The sequence below is a fragment of the Mugil cephalus genome, chromosome 10 (genome assembly GCF_022458985.1).
Source record: "Mugil cephalus isolate CIBA_MC_2020 chromosome 10, CIBA_Mcephalus_1.1, whole genome shotgun sequence".
In the NCBI taxonomy this organism is placed as follows: Eukaryota; Metazoa; Chordata; class Actinopteri; order Mugiliformes; family Mugilidae; genus Mugil; species Mugil cephalus.
The window spans coordinates 16,753,221-16,767,319 of NC_061779.1; the positions used below are offsets into that span (position 1 = coordinate 16,753,221).

Genomic DNA, 14,099 nt, shown 5'->3' on the forward strand with positions numbered 1-14,099 from the left:
ATATATTTTACACTGGGTGAGACTGTTCAGTAAAATGAAGCACATTCAAACCACCTTTCTGAAAAGTCAGCGTTTAATATTACTGACGACATTAAGACCAGCCAAGGAATTTTCTATTCCGTCTCCCTGTCTTGACATAAATACCAACGGCAACATTAAGTTACAGAAATCCAAAGTTACAAAAATAAAACTCCTGAAGACATTTCTAACATTTTAAACATCAGATGCATGTCAACTCATTTGAGATGAAACAATTCATGGTTTCCAGGAAGTTGTGATATAACTTTCCTTGTTTCAGTTTTCAGGCACAAATACACGAATACCACAGTGTGTAGTAGTTTGTCATGAGACGACCTTTAAGATACTTTTAACGTATTCTCTGATTATACAGTCGTTAATCTGTCTCTACAAAGAACCAATAAATCGTGCTTTTTGGAGTCTTATTATTAAAGCTGATCATTAAAATAATCTTGTGCAAACTTTAGAGAAAAATACATTTTTTTACTCTGGTGAGCAGAGTTCAGAGAACAAGGTCCGAGTGTCAGGGCTGTCACTGGTCTAGATGCGGTTTAGGAAGCCCAGGTTAAGACTAGCAGGGATCTGAATGGTGTCCAGAGGAACGCAGGAGGGCGTGAACAGGAAGGTGACGGAGAAGATCTGCTTGGCGTCCATCATTAAGCTGGATGATTCCTTTCTGTCTTTTAAAAGGCTCTAAAATGTAAAAGAAAAAAGGCAGATTAATAGTATTACTAAATATAAGACCGACGATAAAAGAGCACAAAACATTACTCACTTTAATAGTTGCGATGAAATCGCTAGAGACCCGCTCTTCAAACTCAACCACTGGGGTGTACAGAGTCAGTATTTTGACAATCTACAAGAAAAACAAACAAAGATCCGAAAATTAAAATAAATAAATAAATAAATAAAAATTATATAAGCAGATATAAACAGAAATGTGAGTCTTTTCTGATGCTGGACCTGTGCTGTGGTGAGGGCATTGCACATGTTGCAGATAGCCTGGGCATCTGCTTCTGTCTTCTTCTTGATCTGCAGAAGCTGTGCGGCCTGTACGAGAGGCTCCAGTGTCTCCTTCGCTCCGCAGTCTGTCAGCTCCCTCTCTGACAGCCACTCCTCCAGCTGCCAAACATTGTACCTGAAACCAGACAAGCGTGGAGGAGAAGCACAGATTACACACAAATACTGTCAAGGACGGTCCGTCCTGGCATCAGTTCTCTGCAACTACAACAGAGAAAACCAAATGTAAGACATGCAGCTAAATCTAAATTAGATGAGAATGGTTCTACTTGTCTTCCTTAAAACTACCACCAGATTTAATTCATTAACTTTACATTTAGTAATAAAAAATGGAAAGTAGTTCAGGCTTTAAGACAAGTCAATACCGAACCAAACTCTAAAGTCATCTCCTGTCATGGGACCGCTTAACAGGAAACCTTATGTTTCTGTATTCATTAGCATCACAAGATGCACATGACGGCCTGTTAATCAAATTATTGTATTTAATCAATGTTGTAAATATTCTTCTTAGTTAGGCAGAGATGGCCCAAGTCAAACCAAAAAAAAAAAATGATACTGTCGGTTTTCTGTAGCTAGATTGAGTCATGGTTTAAATCTCTTGTTTTTCTACTGTAGTGCCCCCTGGAGGGCAAACTGTGTAATCTCACACAATACGACAACTGTGGTGAAAGGTCGACAACACACCTCAAACAAGTCCAGTTTGTTTTAGCTTTAGATACACAATGACAGGGATGACTGGGAATTTTTAACAACAGATATTCATCCAATAAAAATGTAGTTCGTACAACTGAGCAAGTGTAAGTTTAAAGCATCTAATCCAGGTTTTCCTTCCCAGCTAATAGTACTGCATAAAGTACAATATGGTGGCCGCTGTGTGTTCCCTGCTGTACCTGATCTGCAGGCCTTTGCTCCAGGAGCACATGTCCTTGCGCAGCAGCAGATGGTTGAGTGTGAGCGCACAGATGATGTAAAACTGCTGCTTGACCACCTGCTTGATGAGGTCTGAGTCTATTCCGTGCTGCTTCATGGTGGTGTACATGACGCTGAGACGCTGCAGGAGGTCTTCCACTGTCACATCCTGCTCTGGGAAACTGGTGCTTCTCTTCCTCAGACCTGTTGGTTTGGAGCCTAAAACACCCTGGATTGTCTCGTGCTCCAACATGCTCGCCACTACACATGAGATAGAAATTGAGGCAGGCGTCAGACTTAGTAAGAACACGATGTCTGTTATTGTGTTAAGTGTGAATACGTTTCCTCACCTATGACGGGCTGCAGGATGCGCTCCATGCCTTTGATGAGCTGACGGTAAATTTGAATAGCCAGGTCGCCAAAGACCTGCTGGTACTCTGACAGTTCAAAATTGGTCAAGCAGTGCTCGTTCTGCTTGGCGGTGTTGTGGATCGTGAATCCCTACAGCACACGGAGGACGTACAGACACCTTGAGTTAAATAAGGGATGCACACAGTTGTAAACATCACACTGGTTTAAACATGTTCTCTGGATTACCTCATCTCCACTGTACTGCTTCAGACAGTGCATTAACCGGCACGTGTTGGCCAGCCAGAAAGACACCACTTCATAGTCGTCTCCTCTCCTCTGGAGAAACGGAGTAAAAATGTATTCAAAATTAACACATTTATCACTTTACTTATACACATTATAAGTTGCAAACTGTACCTTAATGACACTTTTGATGCTGCTGATGGTGGAATTGAGAAGAGTGCTGACTCTCTGGTCGTCATTCACGTTGTCTGCATATCGTAAGCACATGAAGATGATGTAGGCCGGAAGTCCTGGAATGAAGCTGACTGCTACACCACGCGGCTTTAGATCTGAGAAGAACACAACATGACAAAATACTGACCTACTGTATCTCTAAAGTGTAGAAAAACACATTAAAAAAATGATTTCCTGTACCTATGACCAGATTCTTAAGCAGGCGGCTCTCGTCACCCTCCTTGTACTCCAACATGCCCTGGTACTCTTTCTCCTTCCGGGTGATGTTCACGGTCCTGACGGGGACGTTCGTCACAGAAGAGCTATTCTTTCGCGGAAGACTCGCTAAACACAGCAGAGACAGGATTCATTTTATGATAATAATAACACACTGAAAATGTAAGTAGCTTTTTATATGTTCAAGCACAGTTAGTTCAATGCGATTACCTTCAAAATCTTCTACTTTTTTCATGTAAAGCTTCAGTTGTTTTTTAAGCTTTCGTATGGTTTCGTCTTGTTTTTCCTGATGCTCCAAGAGTTCCTAAAATCATGCAAGCAAACGTCATAAGTGTCAGGACAAACAAACCTGAGATTTCAACCTTAAAGTGAGAAAAAAATAAATAAGAACAACTTGATGACAAGATTATCTTCATTAGCTTATCCTCACTAGGGTCGCGGGGGTTGCTGGAGTCTATCCCAGCTGGTATTGGACAGATATTCCTCAAAAATAACAACAACAACTGATAAACGTTGATGTTGATAATCGCTAACCACACCCACCAGGTTCTCTTTGGTGAGTCGCGTGATCTCATGCTTCAGGCTCGCCTCTATTCGGGCGTCTTCAGGCAAGAGGAGGCTCTGAGCCAACAGCTTCTGCTCCTGCTTCTTTTCCTCCTTCAGTTTGTTCACCTCCTCCTCCAGCGTCCTGTACTTCTCATCGTGAACGCGTTCCTGCTCCTGCATCTGGCACTCAAGCAGCCTGGAGGACGGAGGGATGTCGTTCAGCTCCGTAAAGCACGAACCTGCTTCAATAATCCACTTAGAGGAAATCACTTCATTACCTGTTGGTCTCTTTCAAGCCTTCGTAGGCCAGCCACAGCTCTCCGTCTTCATTCAGAGTGTGGATGTCAGTGGATCTGAGGAGGAGGAAAACAAAGCTCAGCTACAGCACTATTAAGAAGTAAAATAATCAGATGTGTGGATGTGTGTCAGATGTGTGTCAGATGTGTGTCGTTTGTGTGGGACCCACACAAACGACATTATAAAAGTCAGTGACAGATGACGAAAAGTCCTGTTATCTTACCTGTTAACACCTTGAAACGAAGGCATTTCACTGAGATCTAACTTCACACTTTCGCCAAATGCAGAGTCCTGGATGTCACATATGATTAAATAGTTTAAATAGTTTGAAAATACTCCTCTTAAATAATCAGTATAATGATATGAACTGAATTGAATTTCTCACCCTATGCTTCAGAGCCTCTTGGCGGACCATATGCGACCGGAGGAGCAGCACTTCCTCTTTTCGCATCTCCAGCTCGTCATTGGAGGAGCTGAGTTGTTCCAGCAGTATGTTGTAGGGCAGAGAGCCGGGGGCGGGGGGTATCAAATCACCGCTCTCAGCGGTCAGAGATTTCCTCAGCTCATTTAGATCCTGCTTCAGTTTCTTGTTCTCAGATTCCAGTTCTTGTCGCTGCATTAGGACACATATAAAAATGAATGACATGCACAAATATTTGTTTTGTATTAATAATGTTCAAAATCAATAAGTAGTTATTCATTGTTCTAATGTCATAGTCATTTGTACAGTCCCAAAAATACCAAGACTCACCTTTATTGATTCCAAATCCAGTTGTGCTCTGCCAACGGTTTTTTGCTCCTCCACCTCCTTCTCAGAAAATTATATACATTATGCAGGAGTCAAGTTTGCAATGAAAAATAACAAATACTTAAAAATAAATATGTGTTTTTAGCAATTTGTTGTTTGTTTCATACTTTCGCCGTTTCTTGCTGGGCTTCCTCCTTTTTATCCAGCTGTTGCCATAGTGACTGTTTGTCCTGCTCCAGTTCCTTCACTCTCATCTGGAGCTTCAGAAGAATTGGCAGGTCCACTGCAGCCGGGGTCTCATCCTAAAAAAAACACAGCAAGCTTTGATGCTAAATCTCTTCTCAAACTAACAAGAATGCTGCACTAATGGGATTAAAACACCAAGGCCGGAAAAAGATGTTCCCACAGATGCTCCAAGTTGAAAGTATTTGCAATATCTGGTAGCAACAAACCTTGTCATCTAATTATGTCCAGGAACCAATTACTAGCGTTACGTCGACACTGCGACTGATCCATTAGTCAAACTACTCGAGTAATAATTTTTTGATGACATCAGTTTTTCCACCATGAAAATGCGTTAAAAAAACGCACACACGGTTTCTTTGCAGAAACAGCAAATAGTGGAAAATAGTAATATCTGTCAACCACCTTCAAGCCTTTAGAAGAGTAGTTCATACATTACCTCTGCTTGTACGGAGACGTCATCACCCTCAGTTGAGCCCAAGCTCAGACTAAACTCAGATGAGTTACTGCTGTAGTTGGAATCTGTCCTCTTGTGACTAGATTGCCTTGAAATCTAGTTAGGAGCGAAAAAAAAGAAAAGATGTTATACTTGTTCCAAGAATCATTCTTTTAATGAGCCGGATACGTTGACATTTAACTGCCTCCTTTGCATATGACGCTCTCAACGTGCTCTGTACGTACAGTGGAGTTCCTCACAATGCTGTCATTCATCTCCTCCTTCAGGTCTCTGTGCAGCTCCTCCAGATGCAGGTGTTCACTCAGCAGACTTTGGTAGCGAGAACGTTCTTCCGTTAAATCCTTCTCCAGCTGTTTGGTGTTCTCAGCGTTGGATTTAATGTCTATGTGGAAGCATTTTAATCTTTAATTAATGTATTTGAAATGTGGGAATTAATGATGATGAGCTGTGAAGGTTTGAGGAGAATAGTTCAATACCTGTCAGCTCCTGGGCTTGTTCAAGGATTTGCTTGCTCAGCTCATCGATGTTGTTCTCCATCAAGCTGTTCTTCATATTAAGCTCATCTAAAACCTGGGAAGGGGGCACATCATGTTTTTTTTTACAGTTTACAGTAAACAATCACATGGCTGTTAAGGTTTTAGAGACAAAAACAATCACTGGAAATTAAGTTTAAAAGTTATAAGTTAATATTTTGTATTTCATTCTAATAATTTGTAAAGCAAAGGCAGCTAAATACAAACCATTGTTGTCCACCATAGTTAAGATAAATTAAAGGATTATCTTACTTTATCTTAAGTAATGAATACTTTTATCAACACAAATTACAAATCATATAAAAAAAAACTCAGTTAATCCTAGAAAGACTGAATCAAACTCGATGTACAAGGAACAACAAACAGAACTCTCCTGTAGAAATAGACTCAGGGCTGTGGAGTAGAAAATGATTTAAACTGACTAATGACAATAAATGAGACTTTCTACACAAATACTATGTCACAAAGCACATATATTACCATATTAGATATGGTATGTAGAACTGTGTAGTAGTAAAGTTTCCACGCAGTAGGGCTGGTAAACTCACAGAAAAAAACAGGCCTACCTGTTGTGTCTCCTCCTTATAGGCCTTTGTCTGCTCTTCCAGGTCTTCTTTTTCTCTGCAGGTGATTTCCAGCCGTTCTTGAAGGAAGGAGAGCTGCTCCAGCAGCGAGGGAAGCGTCTCCGCCTTGGCTCGGGCCTCCTGTTCTGACCTACGAAGATTTTCTATCTCTCTGCTCTGTCTGTCTCTCTCCACAGTCTGGGCCTTCTCCACAACACTCAGCATCTCACTGAGCTCTCTGTTTTCTTTTTGCTGCAGGGGGGGAAAACACACACATGCTCTGCATGTGATATGACGACTCCCAATGACTCAATGTTCTCCCAGCACCAATTAGTCTTATGGTTACATTACAGCGTAAACAACTACTTACCGTATATGAAACTAGACATCCATACTAACACAATACTGACCTGCTCGTTTATCTTGTGTTGCAGTTGCATAATCTTGTTCTCCATGCCAATGTTGAGCTTCTTGAAGTGTTCCACGGAGCGAGCTTCCACCTTCAACTTCTTTAGTTCCTTCTTGGCGCTCATGCGACGCACACAGCTCTGCAGCAGGATGATGGCCGCTCGAATGCGTCTGTAGCGCTGCTTGGCCAGCCAGCACTTCACCCACTTCTGAATGACCATGGCCTTATGCTCATACATCAACTGTGAAAATAGAGACAAGTTTACAGAGTAACGTCAAGTTTGAAAATGAAACGGCAAAGACGAGAATTTCCTTTGGATAAAAGTGCTGACACCTCGACAGGCCATTTAAAAACCTGGAAGATCCGAGATTCCTTGTGTCAACAACGTCGCATATCCTAGTCATATTCTCAAGTGGCTCTTGCTAATTACAATTATTACTTATTGCATTTCTCAAGTATGACATTACCTTGTAGTACTGCTTTCTAGCCATGTAGGACCTCCAGAAGCACTGAACAGTGATAGCTGCAGAGCGCTGCTGCTGGTAGCGTCTCTTTCCCGACCACATTCGCACATTGCGCTGAATGACAACAGCTGCTCTGGTTCGCCGCAGAAACTTCACATAACTGACAAAAGAGAAAATGCATTGAATGCTTGATATATTTCTAGAGCTTTTGAACTTCTGTTACTTTACGTATCCACTCACCAGCGGGCCTGGTGGCCCCGTACATGTCTCTGAATAGTGATGGCAGACTCTCTCATCCTCAGGTACTTTTTGCGGGCCAGCCAGCAGCGGATGGTCTTCTGGATGCGAACACAAGCTATACGCAGTTTGTCAGAACGTAACTTCTCCAAGTAAGCCACCTGACCAGCCCGGAAGAAGATCTTGTTTCTTCCAAACTGATATTTCTCCCGGTCCTTGGAACAAAACACAGTGGCATATGTAGTACAGTATGAAAGTTATGTTTATTGTGTTACTGACATTATGTTTTTGTACAGTTCAGATTTACCTTTATAAGTTTTTCCAGGAGGTTTTTGCAGGTCTGTTTTTGATCAGGAAGAGCGTCCTTTTGCTTCATGAGCACTCGGTAACGATGGAAGAACTCTTGATATGTCCATCTGCAATTTTCATTTCATACTCATCACCGACATGGGACAAGTGGCATAAACAAGTTCTATAGGTTTGGAAAATACAGCAGTATAATTGCACATATATTTGCCCATGGCCCTGTGCTGTGTTGTTATTGATGAGGTACCTGGAAGGGAAGCCTGCTGCAGAGATCCGTATCGTTTCGAGGACGCCACATGCTCGAAGCTGCTGCACGGCCCTGACTGGGTCCAAGCTTTATGTAAAATAAAAACCCATAACAAAATGAGTGTTCATGTCTTTCCTAAGTGCATGAAAAGGAAAAGTGAAATCATCATTCTTACGTGAATGGCGATTTATGGTCATTTGGTTTGATGCAGCGGACGTAGTGAGGAGTTGTAGCATTTAGTGTGTCCATCAGCAAATGCAGAGACTGACGGAACTGAAAGGAAAGATGACAATAAATTCTTGCCATGAATTGAAAAACACAACATTGCCATTCAATAGAAATGTTTAGTCAGTTTAGTAATTTTGACTTTCAGCAAATCCCACATATTCTGATTGATTTGCATTTTCCTGAAGTAAACTAAACCTCACACAGACACTGACGAGCTGAGGAAACCCATCAATTAGCTCAAACTTTCCATATCTTCCCTACAATTATGAATCTTCTCCGGGGTTTCAAATGTCACGTTGCTTTCTCATAATGTTCTCACCTGCAGTCCCACTGTCTTCTTATTATCTCTCGGAGCTGGCCCGGCCCTTCCAGTGACGCTGGCAGGTTTGTTGCCTGAACGTTTTGCCTTCTCATCTTCTTCAAACAGCCTCAGCAGCAACTCGAACTGAAACATTTTTAAGAGATCACAAAGTCGTCATTGAACAGCAGGTGGCAGTGTTTTCAACCTAAATTACAAAAGTGAGAGTATTTCCTCCAATAGTTATGTTCGAACAATTCAAGGGTGTGTGCCCACAAACCTGCAAAACAAAAATACTCAAGTCATTTTCTCTTGGTTTCTTGGCATCCGAAGAGGTGCTGACATTAATAAATAATTAAGCATGTTTACAGGGATATGACTACAGGCGAGAATGTAATAAACGTTCACCTTGCTCTTTTTTAGCACATTTATCTGTTCCTCGTTGACTGTGTCCTTATTTTTCTCCACGAACCCCAGACACTGGTATTCCACCTGGGCACACAGACCAGATCACACATGTTCTTTGAGTAAAAGAGCAAATATCACAATCATCCAGTGACTGATTGCTGTTGGTCCAATAAACAGAATCATCAAACATTTGTGGTAATAGAACTGAAGTCTGGCTTTTTAAACACGTCATAACCCATTTAAGGCTCTTGGTGCTCCTGGTTAGTGAATATGACTCATACATCCATCCGTCTATTTTTCACAGTGCTTGTTCTGTTCAGGCCACGGGAGCTGGAACCTCTCCCAGAACACACTGAGCTGAGTTATGCCCTGGAGTTGGCACCATCCTATAAAAAGGGCGAATATTTAACATATACACACATTTATTTGCACCTATGAGCAATTTAGAGTTCCCAGTAGTATTAACCTGTTCACATCTGGAAATCATTAAGACACCTGAACATCAGGAGAACCCCAATGCAGATACAAACACAATGTGCAAAGTCCGTACAGAAAAAGTACACATGTACTTTCCCTGATAAACTTAAGGCCTCCTTTTTGTCAGCTACCCCTGGGATAATCGTGTATCACCTTGTCAGCAAAGTGGTGGATGATGAAAGCTCTGTTTGATAACCTGGGTTTATCAAAGTGGGTATTCTGCTTCAGGAGGGTGTTGTACAGCTTCTGTGCCCACGTGTCGTCAGAGCCTTTCGGCATCTGCGGAAAGAGGAAGCGCTGACACATGAGTTAGTCATGGCATTACTCATAACGTCCACCCATTATGGTGGAGGTTCCATTGAGTGGAAGCTGAACAAACTTTTGGTGAGAAAAAAAGAAATAGAAATAACACTTTACTTTGCATTCCTCATCCAGGAGGTCCAGGACGCCAAGCTTTGCCTCGATGAGATTAATGCACGGCTGATTGTCGTAGAAGTCGATCAATGACCAAGGGATCTCCTCTTTCATGTACTCTTCTTGCTCCAGTTTGAAGACGTGCTGGAATGAGAGGGAGCTAAAAATGATTTACAAGTACTGTCTGTTTTGACTAAGACAGCAGCATGACAAACGGGGAAAGGCACATACCAGGTTGAACTGTTGCTGAAGCTTCTCATTGGCATAATTGATGCAGAACTGTTCAAAGCTGTTCACGTCAAATGTTTCAAACCTGGAGACACATAAATGTTTAAAATGTTTAAATGAAAACAACATATCTGTTCACCTCTGGAACATAAACAGACGTACGTCGTATTTACGTACCCGTAAATATCAAGTACTCCAATGAACGAATGCTGTTTCAGTGCAGATTTTAAGGCACTGTTTATACGGCCAACAACCCAGCTGAAGAGTCTGGCGTAGATGTGTTTGGCTAGTGCATCCCGGCCATACACCGCATTCGCTTTAGAAACAGACTTAACATATGTCTCTGTGGTCGTCTTGAGTTTCCTGTGACATAACCAATGAGCCATTTCATCACAAGGCACTCCCATCAGCTCACAGAAGACCATCAGGTGGACATTATCCGGCTGAAAATACAGGAAATACATCCTAAATACCACATTGAGGCATAATATTAAATATAAAACCTAATAAAGGAAACAAAATCTTTACCGAGATGCTGCATCGGTCGACTGACTGGTCTTTAACCTCCACATTGCTTAGATGGAGAATAGCTGACAAAATTTGGTAGATCTCTATTTGATCACTTTCACCAATCCCTACAATGAAGACAAAACAATACATTATTATCAACAATGTTCTACAATCCCTTACCAAGTTATAATTCATACTTACCCAACATTGAGAAAGCTCTCCTGGTATTGCACATCTCTTTGGCATCATCCACTCCATCTATGGTTGGGCTCTGACCCTGGTTAGTGCAGTGGAAATCCTCTGCACAACCTTCAAATATTAATCATATAAAATATTGTGTTACTATAGTTTACCTATTACAACTGCCATTTAAATTATTTGGTAGATAACTTGTCTGTACTCCTAAAAGAAACCGATATCGTAGATAAGGTTACCTAACTTGAAGGCTTTGAACTCTGGTAAATGTGAAGAAGCACACAGCTGGTAGAATATATGGTAGTTTCTTTCTCCGTGGGCCTGAAAATAGTGCAGACAGGTGTTAAAATAGTAACCAGGAAATATACTTCTAACACATTCAGCTCAAATAGGTCAGTGTTACCATTGTTCTGAGTCAAGGCCGAGGCATGTGTGATGTTTATGCTGCTAACATACATGAATGTGAGCCTGTTTTAAATCAATTAAGTGAGGAGAAACACAGATTGATCTAAAGATATGAAGGACCACATTCACACGCTGAAGGCCGTGAAGGCATGCATGCAAAATCCACACAGATGAAATTCACCTGAAACACAACTCTTGACTTCTCCAGGAGGTAGGTCCTCATGTTAGCACCGATAATAGAATGCTTCTTGTCAAACCCAATCTCAATGTACTTCCCAAAACGACTGCTGTTGTCATTCCTTGTTGTCTTGGCATTACCGAGAGCCTACATAAAGTAAAAAATATAGATATCTCAGCAGCTTATGCAAGTTTATCTTTTTGTTTCATTTTCCCACACTGTTAAATGTTACCTCCATGATGGGACTAGATGCAAGAACTTGCTCCTCGATGTTGGTGTCACTAGAAGAGCAGCTGACTGTGGCAAAGTAACGCATAGCGTACTTAGCAGAGACGGTTTTGCCAGCTCCAGACTCACCACTGACTATGATGGACTGATTTCTTTCATCTCTGTGATAAATAATGTGACAACATACAGACCAAGTATCAAGTGTTAGCGCAAATGGAAATGAGCACACTTTAAAATGTCAAATGAAATTCACTCATAGTAGTCAAAAAACCTGGCCATCTGTTTGTATGCTTCCTCAGCTACCGCAAAGATGTGGGGGTCCATGTCCCCCATGTTTTGTCCACTGTAGGCATTGATGATGTCAGCTTCATAGATAGGAAGGCTCTCGTAAGGATTGATGGCAACCAGGACAATCCCTAAATTTCACAAGGAAAAAACATATTGAAACATAATAAACTTTGGTTATCTGAGAATTATTCAAATGAATGACCAGTTTTGTGTGCTTTATTTTTATCGCACATTCACATGATACATTTTTGTGTTATGTTTCTTTAAAATCCACCTGAAACTTAATCATAAGCATAATGTGCTAGAGATTACGTCCGAGCACAGGGTGAGCAGGGCTCCAAAGTCTACAGTGATAGTGTGAGTCAAAGTAGATGGAGCTCATTACCACAGTATGTGTAAATCAACTTGGAGTCAATAAAGCGCACTTTAAGGTTGTGTAGCACTGCCGGCTCATGGAGGTAGCTGAGCGCCGTGAGGTCATTTTCCCCCACCAGGATGTTGGGGTTCCTAAGCGGCGGCAGGTTGTTGGTTCGGGGATCTATTTTGTGCTCCACTTTCTGGAAAGAGGAATAAAGTGTGTTAAAAACACAAGAAAGTACAAGTAGAAAAGTACAAGATTAGCTAGAAAAATATTAGTATCAGAGGAGGATCATGTTAAAGCTAACAAGCAGCCACTGTGCTCGGCCTGTTCATGTTCACTCAGGATAATACTTTGGCCTTATTTCCATACCTGATGTGCATGCCCAAACTCGACACTGCACCCGCAGGTAGCAGGAGTGCTGATGAGTGACTTTTAAACCACCCTCTTTCCATCCTCCAGTCCGCTTCATTTTCAAAGCTACTACTTAAAACTTCTCGTATTCATGGTTTGGCAAACAGATGCACAGGGTGCTTGACTTCACCCAGACAGTTTATCAAACAACACAGCTGCCTCGAATAAGCCTCCATTGCACATGTAAATTTATGAGGCTCAGAGAAAATATGTGCATGGCTTTCTGACAGATCATCACACCCATCTCAGTGCCCCTGTCTAACCGTGTATGTCCAACGTGAAGCTTTTTGACTGTCTCACCGTGCCATCCTCCAGCTGTAGAGACAGGGACAGGTCCCCTGGAGTGTAGTCTTTGATAAGCTCTGCTGACTTCCACACTTCTGCTGCATCTGGGAGCCACACACGGGCATCCTGATGGACAGAGGGGAAACCGGTTCACAGCCATTCAACCACGTACCCATATACAACTAAAACCAACAACAACAACAAAAAACTAATATAATGCTAAGAATAGTGACTTTTTTATATACGAGATTTCAAGCAACTTTCTCAACATTAATTATGCTAATTAACCAACACTGACTATACGTTTAGCTCGGTAGAGAAAACCGTTGTATTAACTTTAACCTAGTCTTCCTACCTTGGAGTAAAGTTCAGACGCTGCCATGTCCTCAACTTGCTCAGTGGCTCCTCAGAAATGTCCTCTGTCCGCAGAGAGGAGGGTGGAACATTTTAGTGACTCCTGGAACAACAAAAAAAAAAAACTTTCCTGAGCTACTTTCCCGTTTCTCTCAGCTACGGGACGATCAAACCAACCGCTGCAGCAACAGACAGCAGCTCGTGCCCGAACCGGCCACGACACGTTCTGCTCTCGTGCATCTTGCGCGCCCCTGAGCGGCCAACACTGTGAACTGAACCCTGATGAGGAAGAAGAGCAGGAAGAAGAGGCAGAAGAAGAGGCGGTGACACTATTATAAACCATGGAGTGTACACACCAATCAGGCATAACATTATGACCACCTCCCTAATATTGTGCAGGTCTCCCGTGTGCCTCCAAAACATCAGTGGCTCTTTAGAGAATGGTGTCTGCTAACAGGATGTTAGCAGACACCATTGTAGCAGGCCTCCTTTTCATGTTTTTTTGAGTTGTTCCTAAACTGTTTTTGTGGCTGCATCCTGCTGAGGATGGCTCCTGCCATCAAGGAGTGTCATTGCTTTGGGGTGGGTGTGCATGGTCTGGTCAAGGTGAGTGATACATGTTTAACTTAAATGTCAGGTCCAAAAGTTTCTCAACATAACATTGTTTTGTTCTGAGATGGTCAGTGTTATTCACTTCTCCTGTCAGTGGTTTTAATGTTGTGTCTGATCAGTGTAATATGATTAGTGTACTAGTCAGTGTACACTATAATTTTTTTCATTCTAAAATGAC

At 41.9% G+C, this 14,099-nt stretch overlaps 1 protein-coding gene across 2 annotated transcripts; it reads right to left on the minus strand.

The window, feature by feature from the left end:
- Positions 1-51: 51 nt before the first annotated feature.
- Positions 52-13,529, minus strand: LOC125014706 (unconventional myosin-Va-like). 2 transcript variants are annotated; one of them, XM_047596000.1, is made up of 40 exons: positions 13,311-13,529; positions 12,971-13,081; positions 12,284-12,455; positions 11,882-12,026; positions 11,615-11,771; positions 11,386-11,529; positions 11,039-11,120; positions 10,806-10,913; positions 10,623-10,729; positions 10,272-10,537; positions 10,098-10,179; positions 9,870-10,010; positions 9,606-9,731; positions 8,976-9,059; positions 8,589-8,714; positions 8,217-8,314; positions 8,042-8,128; positions 7,796-7,904; positions 7,492-7,703; positions 7,255-7,411; positions 6,789-7,028; positions 6,382-6,630; positions 5,759-5,852; positions 5,522-5,664; positions 5,265-5,378; positions 4,750-4,884; positions 4,586-4,642; positions 4,220-4,447; positions 4,058-4,125; positions 3,816-3,890; positions 3,535-3,733; positions 3,202-3,295; positions 2,956-3,099; positions 2,716-2,870; positions 2,545-2,634; positions 2,298-2,448; positions 1,929-2,208; positions 982-1,156; positions 794-874; positions 52-711 (listed from the first exon to the last, which is right to left on the minus strand). In XM_047596000.1, the coding sequence occupies exons 1-40, from the start codon at positions 13,335-13,337 to the stop codon at positions 559-561; spliced, it is 5,466 nt and encodes a 1,821-aa protein (XP_047451956.1). In that variant the 5' UTR covers positions 13,338-13,529; the 3' UTR covers positions 52-558. The 2 variants fall into 2 exon arrangements, with proteins under 2 accessions (XP_047451956.1, XP_047451955.1); XM_047595999.1 differs by having other exon boundaries at positions 5,507-5,664.
- Between the last annotated feature and the right edge of the window lie 570 nt (positions 13,530-14,099).